The following is a 21743-nucleotide window of genomic DNA, read 5'->3' on the forward strand; positions in this document are numbered from 1 at the left end:
CCAAAAAGGGTCTTTTACGGCCCACAATGTGTGCCGTAAAAGGATATTTACGGCGCACAAAGGCAGGCTGTAAATGCCGGAGCCGTAAAAGACGTACCTCATTAACGGCACACTAAAATGTGCCATTAAAGTGCATCCAAGAACGCCGTGAAAGTGATATCGGAAATGTCACTCATGTTATTTACGGCACATGTTGCATGCCGTAAAAGACTTGATTGCGTTCCCATTTAAGGCGTATAATGTGTGCCGTAAAAGTGTGATTGAGTTCCCATTTAAGGCGCAGCTTGCACGCCGTAAACAAGGTTTTTTTTAATAAAAAAAAATTATATTTCTACCAATTTCACATTTGTATCACCATATCCATATGACAAATTGGATGTAAGAGAAACATTTCAATCAAATTATCATTATAAGTAATTTCATTTACAAAATGACAATTAAAAATGTACAAGTAGCAGTACTCAGTACATCAATCAATCAAACTCTAACTCTACAAGTTCAATTCACATATCAGTTTCATTTCAGCAAACAGATCAAGGACTACCACCCTCCCTGCAGGAACATAATGTAAAAGTGTCTGGAAAGAAGTATGTTCCATTGTTAATGACAACAGATAAATAAAAGGGAACAATATACCCAAAACAAAAATTGTAAATATAACCTTCATTTGTGCAGGCCTCCAGAATGGATCATGTGAAAATAACCACCCCTGCAGAATTAGTCATTAGCATACCAAAACATAGTACAGTCCAGTAACTTTCCAGCAACTCTACAAGTAACTAACACATAAGGAAGTCATCATAATCAAGGTCAAAAGTGAAAAATACTTGTAGCACAAATTCTAGATAGTTTAGTTTGGACTTGGCTAGAGAAATAAAGTAAAAAAACTATTAATGTGAGGTCTAGTCCTCCACTACGACCACGAAACCGACATGTATAACCTTCATCATCACCAGAAAGAAAATCAAAAGTATAAATCAAACATACCTCTCAGTAAAACTCGTGGTCTTTAACTCTGGTGCGGAAAATGGAATATAAATTTGAGGTGGGCAATCTGTCCGGATTAAGTAAATACAATTACACAAAAGTAACAGTATGGCTTAAAGCATTTGCAAAAGACATACAAGATTTTAGCTTGACAAAAACAGTATTCATTGTAGGAACTATACTAGTATAGTACCACCAAAAACAGTATTCCATTGTTACTGAAATGCATGCCATCTGCTTTTGCTGATCTGGATGCTGAGGAAGAATTACTGTTTGAGGTTTGCGGCTGGCAGGTACGAATTGTCTTCACACTGTCAAAGAACCTGCACTTATTAGGATCCATGAAACAGATTGTGAATCTGTGATCACCGAATAAAGAATTTGAGTTAAGAGTTTTCTAAAAAAAGTGATCTTAGTACCTCCCAGCAGCAGAGAAAATCTTCATGAGGTTTTGGTGGCAATGATCCTCAGGCAAATTTTCAGCAACAACAATGTGAGGCTACAGATCAGAATGAGTATTGGATGATAAGAAACAAAAGTTCAATTTTTACAAAACCTCAAGAGTTATCAACGTAAACAAGGATATAATTATAACTTTCATAGTACATGAGTGCAATATTATGTCACTGCAGGAGATGATATTATGTCTATATTTTATAATAGCACTGTTCACAAAATTCTTGACATAAACGACCAAAATAGCATCATAGACAAGGCACCAAAGGAATATCATGAAACTAGGAAATGGGATTAATAAAAATAAAACCTACTTGCAACTCTTCCATATCTGATTGAGTCAGGGGATGCTGGCGTCTGACCTTCTTCCCATCTTCATGTACTACCTGCAGATTATGGCATCATCAGTGACTCAACAAATCTTTGAGAGCCTTTACGTACAACAACATAATATGAAGCCAGAGCACAAATAAGTGAACTCACAAGCTTTGAGGAGTTCCGCAATACAGTTGCAAGCTGGGAATGACTACTTACGAGGGCCTTAATCTTCTTGAAAGATGCAACAACAGATATTGGCACTATATCATAATGAATAATAAACAGTTAATAGTGATGAAAACTCAACCCACTGAATTCCAATGCAAAATCAATATACATCCTTGAATATAAAACTGGTTTGCAGCACCACAAACAAATTAGGTATTTATGCAGGGACAAATCTTGCCCTTTAACTTGAAAGGTAAGCATCATATTAAGTATATTACAGAGCCCACAAACACTGAATCTAACTCTCTCACACACATTTAAAACCATAACAGTTCTCAAAGGAAAGAAACAGTACAAACAGATTAGTAATTACCATGTTCTGGAACACATGTTATCGAATTCCATAAGGACCAACTTCATCCCCATTTCAATTCATCCAATGTCAAATTAAGTTTGCAGCCAACATACTTTTAGACACATATTTGAACACTATTACATAGCATATAATCTGCTATAATAGAAAAATCAAGTAGGGTATACCTTTAGAAGTAGGGAGCTCCTTGCCTTCTTTAGTAAAAAACTCCCTCAACGACACCAATGGTTTCCCCTTGAACTCCTTAACTGTCACCTTCCCCTTATGCGAAAGCTGCGTCACCACAAACGATACGCCAAAAATAAAAAATCAAATAAAATATCAAATCCAAATTAGCAATAAGCGAGACCCGGATTTTGGCATACCCTACAAATCACGAGATCGCCATTTCATCGAACCCACGCTCCTGGTTGCTCTCCTCTGCTACTTTGGACTCCTCCTCGTCTGCTGATTCCGAATCTTCGACTCAGTGGCTTGGTCCATGTCCGATTCTTTCAGGATTAGACAGCAATTTCTGCGGCTGAATTCCGACCTACTTTATGTTCATTCTCAGATCTAAAAGAAACCCAGAATCAAACTCAAAAAGAAACTACAATTTGGTTTTACCTATTACCTACAAAGTGAAAAGGAGAGAAGGATTACCCATCCGTGCTGAGCGAATTTTGCTTTGCTCCGACATTGGATTGAGCTCCTTCGATATGCAGGGCGAGAGAGAGAGAGAAAGAGAGAGGGGGAGAATGCGTTTTGCCCACAAAATAAAAATTGAATAGGAAGTTTTTGTTTGATAAAAAAAAAATGTACGTGGGAAGTTTAAGTTTTGGCCCAAATATTGGGCGGGCTGGATAACCTTTATACGGCGTGCGTTATCTGTGCGCCGTTAATAAGGATATCAAAACTACTTATTTAAGGCGTGCTTTAATTGCATGCCGTAAATAGCTTAAAAATACCTTATTTATGACATGCATTGGAAGCACGCCGGAAATAGCTAAAGACTTTATTTACGGCGTGCAATTAGAGCATGCCGTAAATAAGGTATTCTCTAGAGTTATTTACGGCATGCATTCAAAGCGCGCCGTAAATAAGGTACTCTTTATAGTTATTTACGGCATGCTTCACAAGCACGCCGTAAATAAGGTATTCTCTAGAGCTATTTACGGCGCTCTTTAAATGAGCGCCGTAAATGACCAATTTTTACGGCACACATGAATGCACGCCGTAAATTTTAAGCGGTAAAAGACTCTTTTTCTTGTAGTGCTGCATGCTTCCATCAAATTTTCAGTTATCACATAAGCCCTAACCATCTATTGCACCATAAATCAAGCATAATAATCATAAAAGTCTATTAGCAATTACTTAAGATTATGAATCCAAAATCATGCTTGCAATCATCTTGTAACCATATAATTCAAATCGATAGTTCATGCTCATCATATTGTTGGAAGACTCCTAAAGACTCAACAAAAACAAAAACAAAACCTAACTTATTATTTTTTGGTTGATTTTTCAGTTTTTTTTTTCCTGACGACCGGTCGGCGGATTTCGCCGACTGGTCGGTGAGCTTCTGACCCTGAAATAGACAAACAACGACCGGTCAGCAGACTTCGCCGACTGGTCGGTGGATTTCGAAAAAAAACATGAAATTAAAGCCAAAACTCCTAAAACAAAGACTCTAAACAAGCAACAAAGTGTTTAACCTTCCCCCCACACTTGATCTAAACATTGCCCTCAATGTTTGACTATGAAGTACAACAATGAACAAATCAAGCATAAAGAAAAAGATTAAACACAACCAAAAATACACAATGAAGCAAATAAAATCAAAGAACATAAATAAAAGAGAAGAGATAGAGAGATCAAATCTGTGTGGCGAGCAATCCGTGCTGCTTCCAACTCCTCCATCATTGGGTTGCCTCCCAAGAAGCGCTTGGTTTAATGTCCTCGGCCTGACACACCTACTCTCCATCAAGAGTAATCAGGAGGTTTTGGTCTTGGATCCCTCAAATGTTTGACCCTTTTAAGTGAAGTTTCATGATCTCTTGATAACAACTTGGGTAGCTTGGGAGTAATGGAAACATGGGATTGGATGATCCTCTTTTTCTTTCTCTTCTTCCATTGTCTCCATCTCCTATGAGATCCACCAAGCATGGATAGAAGGATCTCCTTATCAGATGTCAAATGCTCGCAAATGACCATCTCCACATGATCGACAAAATCAATGATTTCTTGGATGAAAGAAACATTTGTAGAGCTCGAATATGGCAAGGGAGAATCAGGTGGTGTACCATGTGCTAGAGATAAAGGCCTGATGATATGTGATTTGATGGTATCCTCTTCTATAAAATCACCCATATCATCATTGAAACACTCTTGATCTTCATGAGGTATTGTGAATGCTTCTGGCACATTGAGCTCATTGTCATAAAGCTCCTCCTTACTTTCTTCATTATAAAAATTCTTATCATCAAAGGGATCTTCCTCGTCCAACGCTTCAAGCTCGGTCATGTGGTGGACGGTGTAGTCGTCATCCTCATCTAAGAATGAGTCACATAATGTATCATGAGATTGAAGCAACACAGTGGCTGGTGTAGGGGGCTCCCATAGAGTTGTCATAGGTGTAAGAGAGTTCTCTTGAGGTAATGCGCTCTCCCAAATCTCATTAACTGCTGGCCAATCATCCTCCTCAATTGTGGAAAGCTCTTGAATTGGTTCTGGCTCTCTTGACTCTTGATTCAAGCAATCCAAAATTATCTCCACATATTGCCCAATCTTCTCAACAGATTCTTCAATATTTTGTGTATAAGATTTCATGCTCTGTATGCAAGAAGAAGCAGTATTAGTCATAGAAGCAACCAAATCTTCAAGAGAGTTACCTTCAGGTGTTGACAACTGATGATCATGGTATGAAGACGAAGAAGCATCAAACACATTGAAGGATCCTTGTTGGGAGTTTAGATAGCCATTCCACGCAAAGTAGGGATGATTATCCCATGCCGGATTGTACGCAGGCACATATTGATCATTCCAATGCCCATGGTTTGCTTGATATCCTCCAAACATGTTGTTTTGATCGAAGTAAGCTTGATATCGCATGTTTGGACATGTCACTGTCCAGTTATAAAGATCTGACTGGCAGAAGACTCTAAACTATTCTAAATGTCACGAAAATTTACAGACAGACTCTAGACATGATAAACTAACTACTGACAAAGTTTGATAATTTTTGAAGATGTTTTGGTTGACGAACTAATTAAATAAAAACGAAACACTGAACGACTCCGAAAATAAAAAGACTTGATTTAGGGTTTTGAAAATCAAAGATAAAACAAGTTAATTAGAGGAATTGCATCCACCACCAATCAATCAAGTAAACTAATCATGTTCAACCTAATTTCCTTTATCTATGGATGAAGATGCTCAAGTTAACCCAACGCCTGAATTAACCTATTGTTCTTCCTTACTTGTATGCTAGGTGAGAGACGCTCAACACCTAACCTATTTTCTAAAATGCAACCTAGGTTGACGCAACTCTAGATTTAACACATAGAAATCATTAAGATTAAGAAAAACGAGACATCACAAGACATCATGAGTACGACGCGTCTCAATTAATCTAGGAACCTAATCACTCGCCTTATAGACGATTTACTACTCTAGAACTCTCAACGGAACCCTCGAAACAAGGCACAGGCAATGATCATTCTTAGCAATAGAATCCTAAACATGCAATCTAAGTTGCGCACCAAAGAAAACATGCAAAGGAATCATCAATGTGAAGATAGAAATTAGATTCTCATCCAATAGATAAACAAAACTAATTGAAAGTCATAATAAGTTTACAATCATAATTTGGGGCTTCAACAACCCCTAACAAAAGAGTTAGTTTCTCATAGAAAGAAAAACAAAAACAAGCTAAAGAGAAAAATAAGAAGTTGCAGTAGAGAGAGAGGGGAGAGAGCCGGGAAGAGAAGCCCAGAGCTGCTGCAGATTTATCTCCTTTTATATACTTAGAGGTTGCCTTCATCTTTCTATTGTGTAGGAAATCCAAAACCTAAAAGAATTAGGGCTCACGTGCTTAGGTGGAGTTTTCCTATTGGCTCTTGAACTTGATGACTTATTCCAACCATTCACATCGCCCATTAAGTCAGAATATGATGCAAAAACTCGTCCTCGGGCTTTTCGGTGTGATTTGGGCTTCAAAACATAAATTCCCGTTCAACCTCAGATTCACGTGCAGCCTGACCTTCTTGTACTAAATCGGCCATAACTTCTTCTAGAAAAATGGTATTGACAAGCCGTAAAAAGATATGGAAACTAGAAATCTGAAGCTTTCCATCAATATAAAGATCATCCTCTGGATCATTGTGAGCTGGTCTCAGTGATCTGTCGAAGTTGACTGATCTGCACAGGCAGATTTGCCGATTTTGCCTTTCAATCCCTCTTTTACTTCTTTTCTCATTCTTTGCTCAAAATACCTATAAAACAAGTAAACAATGTAAATAACGAGAAAATACACTAACTAACAAAGAAAGTACAGAGGTTAACGTTATTAATATCGCATAATTATGCTCCTATCACCCGCACATCACTTCCCTGACAACTGGCATTACCAGCTTTTGATCTTTTTCTCCATTTTTTCTTCCTTGTTGTTATCAAAACGTATTCCATGCCATCATATCATCATTCTAGGGAAAAACATGCACCATTAGCAGCATGAGTTTTTTTTATAATTTTTTGTTATTAAAAGAAACTTCATTAATGGATGAAGATTACAATGAGAATGATTACAAGAGTCCTCAACAACTCTGACAAAGTCGGGAAGAAAACTCTGCCCACTTAGACTTCATACTCAAAGTCCATGACACACTGATATAGCCAACTTGGCCCCGACTCCAAACAAAGAAGAGGTTGACTTAACTTCAAGGCTTCCTTTGCTAAGCGGTGTGCAACCTTGTTGCAGTCACGCTTCACAAATCGCCAACTACAAACTGTAAAAGACCTAACCAAATGTTGTGTTGATATACGCTTCACCTATATATGGCTAATATCAGTTTTACCCTCTCTTGATAAAAATGTTGTTCTTCTGCATATTAATATAATGGGCATGATAGAAAGTTTAAAAATTTAACCATTTAACGGAGAATTTGCTTAATTATATAAGATATATACCCAACAATGGTGTTTCATAGATCTTACTTAGTATAGTTCACTCACGTTTGGAAGCTTAGTCCTGTTACGTCACAAGAAATACGGTTACGCCAAACATCCAATTTCCAAAACCGAAAATTCTGAAGATAACCACATCATTTTCACAAATATCATCTAGCATCATCATCATGATTATTGTCATCATGAAGAATATCATTAGTTGCATGCTCCTTGTAACAAAGAAGTTAAATCCTGATAAAGGCAAGGGTTTTATGCAAACAATTAATTAAACCACATGCCCAAAATCAAGAAAAAGAAGAAAAAACCATGTGCTAAGCAATGAGGTTTGGGGTGATTTTCAAAGGCACGCTTTGGGTTGAATCAAGGAGACAGGACCACTGACTGGGATTCACAATTCTTAAGAGAATGTCCCTTGCATTGGTTAGTACAACAATGGCTTAAACAAATATATAGCACAATAAAAGATCTCCAAGAAAGCTGAACCTCAAGTACATTGAACACATAAACATTCATGCACACCAGCTTAAAGAGATAATCACTTTATAGCCGGTTGATTTAAATCATAGGGGATATAATTGCTAAACCTTTTGTATTCAAATGAAGAAGAATGATCATGTGCAGCTACATTATTTCCTTGTTTTGCTAATTCCACTATGTACATATATAGCATGACATTCAATCTCTTCACTGAACATGACACATGGATAGTGGAAATAGTAAAGATAGTAGTGGAAATAGAATTTTCCCAAAAGGAGGTCTTGGGTAGTGGGTGTTGTGATGGCATGGAATGAGACTTAAAAACCCTGGATTAGAAATCAAGATGTAATGATGAAGAGAATGATTTGGGTTAAATTGGCTTTTGGGAGGTTGATCATTGTCGATGAAATGATGATGATTATGGAAATGATTAAAGGTCTTTTGGGTTAGGGCTTCTATTTTTTTTTTTTGGGACTAGTTTGGGGGTTGATGGATATTATGATTAGGGTTAAGGTGGAGTGGGACATGGTGGGTCTGCATGGGAAAGGAAGGATTGAAAGAGAAAGCAAAGCTTGTAGGAGGAAGACAATTACTCATGGAATCGATCTTTTGGCCCAAATTCTCTAAAGCCTTGACTTGTGACCTGAGGAACTTGAGGTAATTTGCAGCCTCATCGAGCATAGAAGCAGTGTCCATCTTGCTTCCACCAGGAACCAGCTTCTGCAAAACCCTAATTCTCTCACTGATCCTCTCCCTCCTTTGCCTTGCAGCCACCGTCTGTGGATCAGACGAGATCTTCACATTCTTCCTCTTGGGCCGCTCCACCATCTCTATGCCCAAATTGACTGGCCTGAAAGCCGCGGCGCGGTAAATCATCTCCTTCATCTGTGCAATGACCTCTGGATCAGGTTCTTGATCAGTGGAGGAACCTGATAGTGATGATGAAGTTGGCTGTTGAAAGTTGATGTTGGTTGTGCTTAGAGCAATGGACTTCTGATCTGATGAGGATTTGAGCTTCTTTGCCTTTGGTGGGTTTTCAGAGATGAGCCTAAACCCACCACCTTCTGTAGTAGTAGTTGAAGAATCTGTTTGAAGAAGATCAAAGTGTTGACCATAATTTTCTGCATAAAACTTGAGCGGATCACTTTGGTCATTGTTGCGGCTTCTCTTATTGAAACTTTGAGTTTCTCTATTTGGTCTTGAGGTGTTGTTAGCGGTCTCAGTCTCCCCGGATGAGACTGCAGTAGTAGCACTGCCTATTCCGAAGTTCCATAAGTTTGATCTTCGACAATCTGGAAAAATCGTAGAATTAATTGCATCATCTTTATTTAGAGATGTAGTGTCTTCTGCAGTGTTGCTATTAGTAGCAGAGAGCAAGCAATCCAGAGACTCAATGGAACATGTTGCAGTTGATGCTGGCCGAGTCTCGACATGATGATCATCAGCCATGAAAGCACTGCTGATCAGTGAGTTCATTGAATAAGTCCTATTGATCATAAAAGGGGCCTGACACAATTGCTCAGCGGCCAAATTTTTACCACCCCAATGTTGCTGAGCCATTTCAGCATTACTCGGTGGACTTTGGGTATTTGACTTCATCATTTTGTGAGATTCTTGGACTTGTTGGAGTTGATGATCTTGGATTGGAATATTGAAAACACTGGAGCTCGAGTTATTGGACATCAATAAGCTTTCTTGATCAAGATCATGTTGATGATGGTTGCTCCATAAGGTGGATGTGTTTGTTATCATGTGTGAGCTATCCCAACCAAAACTATCCATTGGTTATAAACGTACCTTCAGTGTGAGAAGTTTTCTTGAGATCAGAATGAGTACAAAAAATGATGTAATAATTCTCGAATATATATTATTCCCTATTTGCATGTTACTGCTTTATACAGATAGTAGATATACACTACGTCAGATATATCATATATCTTGCAGAGAATGGCTAACTAGAGTAATTGAATTGGACTATAGGAAATTAAATGACATACCAATTTCAGATCCAGCTGCCAACCAATATAGAATAGCGAAGAGCCAACCAAGACCAGAAAAACGCTTGCTTTAGCTTTAGTGACTGCAATGCTTTCTCTTTCAACAAATCAAACCTCAGCAGCTTCAGATTTATACTTTGTGTGCAATTTTGGCACTTCTAATAACTGCCGTCTTTAGTTCATCGATATCATGAAAACAGTTACCTGAGGAACAAAACAACCCAGATCTAACGTCAGTTTTGGCAACTATGTAAATATAGATAATTAAGCCACAGCAAAACATAATGCACAAAGAACCTCTCAGAAAAAAAAAAAAAACTGCAGTTCATAAATTCATACATCATGATAAGCTTTCATGCCTAGGATACTCGCTCCATGGGGAAAAAAAGAACGAGAGACAACAAATATAAGGATGACATAATTGAAGAAGCTGGCTTTCTCTACCTTAATGAGAAGCTCTATGGAGCACCAATAGGTTGATACACTGTTTTGTTAGTTGGTTGTGGCATGCTTAAATAGATAGGGAAGAAAAACAAATGCTCCAATTTTATATTCAAGCAATATCATATATGTATACATTGGTAATCGTATTAGAACATGAATAATATGAGGAAAAGAGAGAGCTGATAAAATACTATAGTTTCAAAGAGTTGAAAGAAGTATATAAATAATTAATGGGGTTTTGAAAAGATAAGGCTTTTTGGTCAGTTTGGTGGGGGTGTAAGAGTATATTTTTGCAGATGGGGAGCATGAGAAATCAGAGATGATCAGAAGCATTTTGAATAATCTTAACTGATTCAATTATTCTTGACCAAAAAAAAAAAAATAACTGATTCAATTATTTCTTTATTGTTCTATGTTTGGTTTCTGCATTCTTTTTAGTGGGAAAGCTGGTTCTGACCTCCTTTTGGTTGCTTATGTGCTACATTTCCATGCGCACTGTAAAGTTTCAGTAAAAGTTAATTGCAGTTAGAGTATTAGTGCAAGGTGTGGGAGCATCTTTTACAGTACCACTTCAAAGATGAGCATAGATTTAAAAGAGCATGTCTCTTTCTAAAAGAGTTTCATTAATCATAGTTTTAATCATAACCTCTAGCTTTTGCTTACCTTTTTACTGCAGTACTTTTTCTTGGTGAAAAAATGTGAAGATATATATGTATATATGGTGCCACAACCAAGATAACCTTATGGATAGCCCTAGCTGGGATATTAATATACAAAATTTGGTTGGAGTACTCTGCTAGCTATAGCTATCATGAAAAGAATGGCAATATGTTTGATAAACTGATCGATATTAATCTAAATTAAAGTGTGTCGAGAGCATTCGATCATGTGTTTAAGAGCTCTAAGTTTCAACACATACAAACTTTAATTTAACCATACATGATCATGCACGTGAACATATAGAGCCTGATCGAAAGGGATATTTATTTATTGAAATGAACAATATGATAAAGTCATCACATTTATTCTGTTTTGTTCGTAAAATGATGTGTTAATAAGTAGACATATACTTTGTTCAAATGAAATGATCTCGACATGCATGAATGAATAAGGTATAATCATCACATTATTTGATCATAACTATTGCATATATCTAGCTAGTTTAAGGCGGCACGGTTATTCTATATAATCATTCAATAAGTAATCTAACAACTATTTTGAATAATGAAAAAAAAAAAACACTAAATACAAGCCACACGTAACTTTTTTTTTTTTTTTTCTGGATCAAAAGCCACACGTACGTAACTTAATACAATCGACTCATAATTATTCGAAAATATCGTCCCATAAAATCAAACCACCCATTACTCTAGAATATTGTACCATAATTACCCTTTCAAAGATCATCCCCCAGAAGAATGGTATATCTTGGAAAAGAAATACAGGTAATCAATAAAAGGAATTCTGTCTTGGGCATAAGAACCATATACCAGTAACACCCAAGTGTTTAGAACATGGCAGTTGTTGGCAGGCAATTGCAAAGACAGTCAGAGAGGAGGAGGAGATAGATGCAAATAGAATTTTATTTGTCTTATCACCTCCTAAATATGCAGTTAGTAGTAGACTACTTGTACAGTATATACTTCATCTATACTTGTTTGAGAGAGAGAGAGAGAGAGAGAGAGAGGTGATTCAGCAGCTGGTTTCTGAGTCGACCTACCCACACCCACATGCGTCCCATCATCATGTACAGCTCAGTCCTGAATGGGTTGCCATGGCAAGCATTTTCCATTTGCAGTTGCTTAACTTCTCATCTCTCTCTCTCTTCATTCATAGATATATATATTTGTCAACTCTCATGTTTTTCTTCACCTAGCCTCAAGCTCCTCTGCCGATCATCATCAGTTGCAAATATTTAATTTGAAACATAAGATCGCTTGAAAGATATCATTGAAACCATATGAGTAAGAGAGAATAAATATTGCTTACACATGCAAATTGCAAATATATATTGAAGATCGACTTGAATTATGTAACTACTTACTAAACCATGCAATATATTCGTAATTTTCGTCCATATACTATTAATTTATATATATAAACAAAGGGCAATGATATGGGTCTACCTCATTTAGTCTGCTATGATAGGCTGGAGACTTGATTGAGCTTGGAGAAAGTAGCAGGCTGCCGCCTATGGATATGTATAGTTTGCCTTAATCTTTGAATTTATAACATGTCAAAGCTAGACCTCTGCGCAGCCAAATGACTCTTTGAACAAACTAAGCCCAGTCCTGTGTGTACATTTATATGATCGATCATCACGAAGGACATAACTATCTGTGCTTAAACATGCGATTGCTATATTTCTATACGGATTACTACTGATGCAGATGTATTAGAAATACCATCTACTAAGTGGTCCTAGTTCAGAATGGACTAACTTTGTCCGATAGGCAGTGGGTAGCCATTTCAACTTATGAGATAGACAACTTATGCTTCCAAACTTTTTCTGTCTTTGATCTGTTTTTACATTTTTATCAACATATAACTTGTGTGGTAGTAACACCTTGAACTGCATTTAAATCGGATCGAATTCAGACTCTCGACCTCCTTCCGCCCTCCCAGACCCCAAAAGACATGCATGTTGCATTGTTGCAACATATTTTGTCACCGTTATGTAACGCGTCTAGTAGAATCAGAGGGCTCAATCTTATCTTTGCTTGCTTCCTATGCTTATTGCCCATGTCATAGTCACATTGAGACATTTCAGCTGATATCTTACATTTCTTCAGATTTTAAATAATGAAATTTTTATACATTTTACGGAGAAACTTATCTTTAATCATTTCAAACAAATCAAGTTTTGCTATGTGTATATATTAAAGAGTGTAAGTCTCTTTATTATTATTATCTGCAATTTTGTTATATTATAAGCGATACTTACGAAACCATCTTTTTAAAAAAATAATAATAATAAAAAATAAAATAAAGATAATAAAAGGGTTTCACTCTTACTCCATGATGACTCGAACCCATGACTTCGTAATATTGCTGTGAAACTATCTCCTTATATATATATATATATATTAGAAAATGACATTGCAGTGAGAAATTAACCGGTAAGTTCAATCTCGGCCGGTGATCGACGTCAAAATCTCAATTAATGCGGTCCGCCCTCTCTCCCGCGTAATTTTTGGCTTTCTGCTGGCGGGGGGACGTGAGCTGTCGGATCGACCCGGCTAGGATCTCGGCTCGGCCCGATTCGATCGGGCTGGTCCCGAACCATCCAAGTAGGCCCGCAATGCCCCCACATTCCATTATTACGGGACACACGTGAACTGAAGGCTCCTATTTACACGTGGCGGAAGGTGATTGGGAGAACACCTGATGGGATAGCCAAGTCCACATGGGATGGGATATGAAACACAGTTGGGAGCTGTAAAATGGGGACCATCGGATTTCCCTAGAGTCGGAATCTACCTTAATTAACATTATCCTCATTCAAACCCTATGTCTCTGCTTCGATGTGGATGTGCTGCAGTGGATTTTTGTTCTTCCTCCCTCTTTGCTTGGGCCATTTTTGGACTTTGCTTGGATTATTTTGAAAGTCAAATCGCACAATGAGATCAGTTGGAAGTTTGTACATTCCTCATGGTCAATGTTGATTTGATTATCAAAGAGTAAGTGAAAAAGCAAATAGAAACAATCGTATCAATTGATATGTGAATTTCTCAATAATACATTAATACTCTATCATTATTGTAAGGGTTTTTGTCCATTTTTAGATATTTTTTTCTCACTTATCCTATTAAGTTTTTTTAATTCCCTCTTACTCAAAACACTCTAAGGAGATCCCTAATGCCCCATTAAGATTTTATTTGTATTTTTTATTTTTTTTAATACCATTTTACCCTCACCTTTGTTACTTAGAGAGAGAGAGAGAGAGACCATAGGACTTCGCCGGAGCCCAGTCACCGGCTATCGAAATCTGGTTAACTTTCGATGGAATCCGGTCACCGGTTGCCAGCCGTTGAACTTTTCTGAAAAATCTCTCCGGAGGTCCCTAAAGAGGTCGTCGGAAATATTTATTGCCCCAATAGACGTCTATGGAGGGGCAATAGACGTCTGTTGCCCCTAATAGTCTATTGACCCCCAATAGATGTCTATTACCCCCCAACAGAGGGGCAATAAATCTCTATTGCCCCCCCTCTCAATATAAGCCTATTGCTCCCTAATAGAACTTTCGGTTGCCGGAATGGGAATTAATTTTTTTTTAAATTAGACAAATAAAACTTTGATTAAAGAAATAAACGAAGAGATTATATCAATTCAAAGCGTCTATTGCCCTCCAATAGATGTCTATTGCCCCCAATATAACCTTTTTTTTTCTTTTCATTTTTCTTCCAAGGGCCTTTTGCCCCATTTTACAAAAAAAATAAAAAATAAAAAATATGATTTGGGCACCCAGAAATGCTCCGGGCACCCACCTCTCACTCTTTTGCCGGTTGCTGTTTCGAGGCAAGAATGGAGAAAGGCCAGGACGACGATCGAGACCGGAGAAGGACACACAGTAGCTGTTTTGGGGCAAAAACGGCGGTGTTGGCAGAGGAAGAGCGTCGAACTAGCAGAGAGAGCACCGGCTGAGAACCCAAACCCGTCCTCCCCTTTCTCGACAGTGAATCCTCCGACTCCGATTTAGATTCAAAACTCCAATTCATTGTTAGCGACGACGCCGCTTTGAAGTCTCCGATCAGCAAGGCCCGACTGGACCCACAGCTCTAAGCTCGGAGAAGGCGAACACTCTCAGATCAGTGATTGTCGGAGTCGAACTCAGAGCAATTGTAGTGGTGTCGTAGCTGCTGGAGGCCACAGGCTCGACCTTGGACGGCGTAGGAGAAACAACACAGGGCTCGGTTCATCGTCGCCGCCCCTCTCGTGGGGACCGGTGATTTGTAAGTACGGGGAGAGAGAGAGAGAGAGAGAGAGAGAGAGAGAGAGAGAGAGAGAGAGAGGGGATTCTGATAGGAGAGATAAGAGATAGTGGCTTTGATGTAATTGTTTAATTAAGTTGAGGGTAAATTTGTCATTTCTTTTGAAATCGGGTTAGTGGGAATAAAAATCTATTGCTAGGATAAGTGAGATAAATTTAACCAATTTTGATGCATCTGGTCAAGGACTCTTAGTAAAAATAGTTTAATGGTTGGCATAATCTTGCCAAGACTGAGGTTGAGAGTTATTGATTTCGTCATTTAGTGGTAACGAGTGGAGTGCATAAGCTCCTTTAGAGACAAGTTCTTGAGGGAATGTAATACTTATGGGTGTAATTTTCATATCTAATTAAGTAGCACTGTGTGCAAAAAATATGAATAAACAAATTCATGTTTGAATTGCATAACATATATGAAGTCACTTGATACTTAAAGCTCACCGACCACCTTGGGGTGCTGCTTAATTAAGGTTAGCAAAAAAAGTGACTTGTGTCGAACTTTCTTCATTGAGCCTAAATCAAGAGTGAAGTACCGTAAGTAACAACAATTATGGCTAACAGACCGTAACTCCCCATATATCAAGCACGATGGATGAATTCCATAACTCATTACATTAATACATTCACTACTACAATTTTCCCCAAAGCACACCGATTTCAATTAGTCCCTATTGGAACAAAGCACACTGAAAAGAGTGGCTAATGGCATTAGCCACTATGCAGCAACTAATTAGATATCAGTCCCCTCTATTGTAGGTGCTATTGGGACAAAGCACACTGATAAAACATCAGTGGCATACCAACACCCAATGCAGCAAACCACCTTTTTCTTTCCCACTGTTATTGAATCAGTGTGTTTTCTCAATGCCACCAATATCGGTGGCAAAACTAGGAGTATATATATAAAAAAATAACAATTTGGTCTAGCTACAACCATGTATTTCTAAAATGTACTATACAAATCGTATACAATTTCAAATAAAATACAACATTAACAAAAAAAAAAAGACTTAAATCTCTTCATGTTCCTTTATGGCTGCATCTGGTTACATCCAACAACTATGCTTTCTGTCAGTTTCATAACTTTTATGAGAACGTTGCAATTTCTGAAAGAAGAAACCTGTGACACTAACGAATTGAAGCTTCTAATAAGACTAATACAGTTCACAAATATAACATAAATGTATATTCTGAAAAAGCTCTTAACATAGATAATTGCAAGACCACAAGCAGAACATAAAGATCAAATAAAGAGAGAAATAACAGGTTCTTTACTTCTCCTTTGACTATGTCAGAATGTCAAATTAAACCAAAACACACTACTCTTCAAAGTATAATAGACAACCTATTCCAAAATAGCTTTACAAGATTGAGAAAGCTAATAGATCAAAGTAACAACAACTAAACACCAATAAAAAGTCAACATGAAGCTAGGAGATGTCTTACAGAACATAAGAGAAGCACAGTTGACAATCTCATCCAGGTTTGACCGGTTAGCTTATTCCCCTGCAAGTCTTTACAATTTGCAAATAAACACAAGAGTCATCAAACCACTTCAGGACTATTACACTATGAACACAAAATAAAATAAAAAAAGTTTAAAACAAACAGAAAACATACATGGATTCCAAGTTTCCCAAATCTCCAAGGGCTGGCAAAATCTCCCCGCCAAGATTCAAGCTGGACAAATTCCTAAAACAAACAAACCCATAAACACATAATTCAGTATAAAGTGAATGACTGTAGGAGATCATTAACATTATTAGGTGTGAAAATCCGGATGATACATAATGAAAATTTATATATATCTTCTAAATTAGGTGCGAATATATATCAAGCAAGATAAGCATCAACTTTTATATATATATATATATATATATATATATATATAATCTAAGAAAGAATATCTGACCTGCAGCTATCTTGCTTTCCTCAATAAAACCCCAAAAGTTATCCTCCTCCTTTGTCGATAACAAACCAAATATGATAATTGCAAACCCCTGCATCATCAAAAACATTATACATCGCTCACTAAAAATATCTATCTTCAAAAAAAGAACCCTACAGCAACTACACAAAGCCAGACCTGTCCATTTCCTATAAATCAACAAAATAGATAAGGAAAAAGAGTTTATGATACAAACCTCTTCTGTCCTAACTTAACAGTTACTAAACTAAACTTTCACTCTAGTCACTGCAATAACCTCCAACTTCCAAAGATAATTTATCCTTATAGTATTGATCTGCACAAACTGAAAGCATCATTAAGGCTGAGTAGTTTGCAAAGCATAATTGTGTTAGACAAAGTTTGAATTACCTGGTTATTGTGCTTGTCTAGCTCAGGAGTAGTTTCAGATCTTCTCCTAACTGTGCCGCTGTCTCTCCCTGCAACCTCCCTGCAGTCAACTAAAACATTTAGAAATCATAGACTTATATCAAACTAAATATCAGAATACTTATATCTAATACTCAAGGTAATTGTTAGACTCTAAAAGTAATTAAAATGAACAAAGAAGATAATCTACAATCCCATAAATATTCATTCCACATTTGAAGTCATAACACCAAAAGCATACATTCTTCATGATTGAATAGGAAAGCTGGTAACTAATTTCGAATTGTACAAACTTGCAGCAAACATAGTTGTCATCAGAAAAAAAAAAAAAAAACAATAAACTTACCAAATAACAGTTGAAGTTGAAGTTGTTGTCCATGCTCTCTCCAAGCTAATCTGTAATGCTAAAAAAACAACCAAGCACTCACTTTCTCTCCCATTGCTTCCAAATACTAACACTTTTAATATACATATTTTCAAATACATTCACAAACACAAACAACTCATTTAATCACAATTAATCAAACATCAAAACTGCAGATTTGATAGAAAATAGCAGTTATGAACTACAACCAAACAATTAATCAGCTCAAAACAACAACAAGCTTGCATTCTGTGCACTCTATCAGATCTATTTATGTAATGTTTATGGTGTCATAGTGTTCTATACTAACCTATCATGAGTTCCAATCATGAGGGACATAAAAAAAAAAAAAAGTCAATTAAGAACCACCCACCATCATGTTGATAATGATTAAAGAAAAATATCGAAAGCTAATCATGAATATAAGATGAAATGAAGCAAAGTGAAATTATATGTTCTCATAAAAACAATGGAAGTTACCAAGAGCATCAAACAGATCAAGAAAAAGATCATTCAAATGCTCACGCTTCTATTTCTCCCCCACAGCCTCGTGGATTCTCTTAGGAATTTTACCCTACATCTTTTTGCTAGGACAAGCCTTGCACACATCAAATAGCTTTCTCAACATCTAATCCACAGTTGGGTATTCTTTCTTAACTAGCACAAACTTTTTCAACAGAATTTCTAATCCATATTATATTCATTACACCACTCCATTTGATGCAAAAGAAAACTCAAGATGGCTAAAACACATACACATCCAACAATGGCCAAAAGTTGAGTAGATTTCAATAGCATTACCATTCCTAATCACACGTGCACAGTTTCAAAACATGAAATTGAGACTCCAAGCTCTCACATACACTTCTACCTCTACATCAAACCTAAGAGAGAGATCGAAGGGCTCAAGCTTGGGTTTTTAATTTGACAAAAATCCAAGCAACTTCTAACCTCAGCTAACGATTGGTTGAGGCCTGAAGACTAAGCGGCTAGGGGTAAGATCCAGAGACAAATTAAGAAACAAAGTTGAAGGCTTCAAACGGAGAGTCATTCTTCTCGAGAATTCTTCCTTGGCTTGAATAGAACGTCGTTTGGACCTCGACGCAGAGCTTGGAAGCACGTCAATGGCGGCATCGAGTTCTTTGCTGAGATTGAAAACGGCTGAGAAAAATCTAGATCTCGTTTAGGTTTGGATTTAGAGAGAGAGACAGAGACAGAGAGACAGAGAGAGAGAGAAGAGGGGAGAAACCTCCAGATCTAGATCTAAACGAGGGGCCGGCGCGTGCAGATTTCAGAGCCACTAGGCAAGAAGTCGCGGCCTACAAGAGCCTCGAGCACACTGGACTTGCCGCTACTCCGGCTGTCGACAACGGCGACCTGAGGGAGCTCGATGGTGGATTGGGAACCGAGCTACGCGAAGATGTCCTAGAGCTTGTTCACTATGGGGATCATGGAGTTTCCGAGGGGCGAATTGGAGGATGAAGGAGAAGGTGGTTGAAGTGGTGCCACTGAGGGCTGGTCAGCCATGGCTGGGTGGATCTTACAGGCAACCAGACGGTGAAGCCCTATGGTTTTGGATATTTCTTGGAGAGAGAAAGAGAGGAGTTATTGAAAACACTGGAGACTTCGTGTTTTAGCTGTATTAGAATTAGGTTTGAAGTCTGACGGGGGTATATTGAAGGAAGTGTTTTCTTATCGTCAGATTAGCTCTTCTATCAGTAATCTGACGGCTATAATTTGTATTGGTGGCTATGCAATTGTGTGAAAGATATCTAAAGTCCTACTTTTTTCTTACTTTCAGTGCAGCTACAGATGAACAGTGCTATAAAGTAATAATGCTATTCCTTCTTGACACCATTAACAATGACATAGGGATTAAACAATTATTTACTTGTGTGTACTGTATATATTAGACACTGATGATCAGTGAGCGGGAAAAAAAACTCACTGATGTTTTATATCAGTGTTATACTATTCATTTGGGACTGATAACTTTTTAGTGGCTAAAAAAAGGGTGCTAATGGGGAAATTTGTAGTAGTGATTATACATTAATTATAAGAACATTATCAACATGCGTACATGCACGTACACAATTAATCACGTGAAGCAATGTCCAATGACCAAGCATGATCAAGAACGAATTGGTCGACCAATTAAATCAAGTGTAAGTGCCATATCTGGCGGCCTGTATATATATATATAGTTATATACCAATTAACCCACTCGATCTTAACACGCTAAAGGAGGCTGACTTCTTCCCATTGTTTGATGAGCACCTAGTAGATAGATATATGTCATGCATGAGAATTACGAAGGGACCAGTTCGAAGATGAATCGAGAATTTAGAGCGACTATGACTTATCATGAAAAATTCACCCACAAATCCACAATGGCATTCAAAATTTGTCCCATCCTAGTCGGCCAAATTTGCACAAAAAACCAAAACCCTGAGTTATGCATGGGATCGGATCCTTATCTGCCCCCAAAACGAAGAAGCATCATTGTCTCAATAATCCTAGCTAGTATGACCTATCCTAGATTTTACAAGCTGGCTATCCAGGTTCACGATGTTGATATCTACATGCATCAAGAGGAGACACCAGGCCGGCATCTTCAAATTCGATCATTCAGGTCATCTTCAATGCTAGCTAATTACACGAACCCACATTAAAATTGATTTCATTGATACCACCGACGTGCGTATTGTATATACGTGATGAGAGAGTTAGAGACTGTGGTTGTATATATACAACAGTTTGTTCGTGTCATTTTAGTCCATTAGTTTCATCGTTTGTAGTTAGATCGATTTAACAAGTTAATTTTCTTAGTGTCATTTTAGTAAGTGATGTTGTTTATGCTGCATGTTTAATTGATGTACCTTTCAAAGTTGTAAGGCAGGATTAGTTTTGACAACCGAGGAAGATTTTGGGTTCGCCTAACTGTTTTAATTACTTACTTTAAAGACTTTGTACATTTTTCTCCCGATCGAAGATCTCTTCAGCATTTCACATAAAGTGATAAAAAAAAAAAGCTACAAGTCAATTTAATTTTGAATTTCACTTTGCATATATATATATAGATTGGTAGTTGGTACCAAAAATGAGATCAACTGATGTTCCAAAAATTGCCGTACCAGTGACAATACTTGACCGCGTTGACACACAGCTCAAATCATAATTTGCTTTGCCTTGATTGACTTTTGAAAAACACAAATTACTAATATACGAAAGGCCGGTTTACTATTCACACATGTTCATTGGGTGTGGAAAAGGCGGTTTTGCCCTTACCTTTGCTTTACAATTTCACGCTGCCAATGCCTTCGTTTTTTTGACCTCCACTGACCTTTCCAGAAGTTCCACAACCTACATCTACAGACAGAGAGGAACGATCCAGAGAGAGAGAGAGATCGGGTGTGATAGAGAGCAATCCAGAGAGATATCAAGAACGATCCACAGAGAGATAGACAGAGATAGCTGAAAGTCAAGAAAAGGGATTTTCATCTCATCATCTGTGCACGAAGTTAGTTCTTTCTAAGTTTATTTGCCTTTTAATTTCTGGGCTGTTAATTCTTTCTGCTTTTCACCGAAGACCCTAGACCCTATTTCTTGACTTCATTTCTGCTTCTGACTACATTTTTAACAATTTAGTTTATCTTTGGTTTCAGGATAAT

The 21743-nt window shown here is 37.5% G+C and overlaps 1 protein-coding gene and 1 long non-coding RNA gene across 3 annotated transcripts; both read right to left on the minus strand.

Annotated features, from left to right (window-relative positions):
- Window positions 1-1198: 1198 nt before the first annotated feature.
- On the minus strand, window positions 1199-2022 carry LOC112190183. The gene is made up of 4 exons (XR_002932294.2): window positions 1927-2022; window positions 1758-1829; window positions 1407-1486; window positions 1199-1298 (listed from the first exon to the last, which is right to left on the minus strand). It is a non-coding gene; the product is annotated as an uncharacterized LOC112190183 (long non-coding RNA).
- A 6070-nt stretch (window positions 2023-8092) lies between these two features.
- On the minus strand, window positions 8093-12692 carry LOC112190056 (transcription factor bHLH87). Of its 2 annotated transcripts, XM_024329479.2 has the most exons (3): window positions 12513-12692; window positions 9943-10146; window positions 8093-9742 (listed from the first exon to the last, which is right to left on the minus strand). In XM_024329479.2, exon 3 carries the CDS (start codon window positions 9725-9727, stop codon window positions 8420-8422), a length of 1308 nt encoding a protein of 435 aa, XP_024185247.1. In that variant the 5' UTR covers window positions 9728-9742; window positions 9943-10146; window positions 12513-12692; the 3' UTR covers window positions 8093-8419. The 2 variants fall into 2 exon arrangements, 1 of the variants encoding a protein (XP_024185247.1); XR_002932217.2 differs by lacking the exons at window positions 8093-9742; window positions 9943-10146 and adding an exon at window positions 11826-12274.
- Window positions 12693-21743: the final 9051 nt, after the last annotated feature.

This window comes from Rosa chinensis, chromosome 2, assembly GCF_002994745.2.
Source record: "Rosa chinensis cultivar Old Blush chromosome 2, RchiOBHm-V2, whole genome shotgun sequence".
NCBI classification, from domain to species: Eukaryota; Viridiplantae; Streptophyta; class Magnoliopsida; order Rosales; family Rosaceae; genus Rosa; species Rosa chinensis.

Coding starts and splice junctions, on each gene's coding strand:
- LOC112190056 (XM_024329479.2), bottom strand. CDS start 9,727: ATGGATAGTTTTGGTTGGGATAGCTCACACATGATAACAAACACATCC.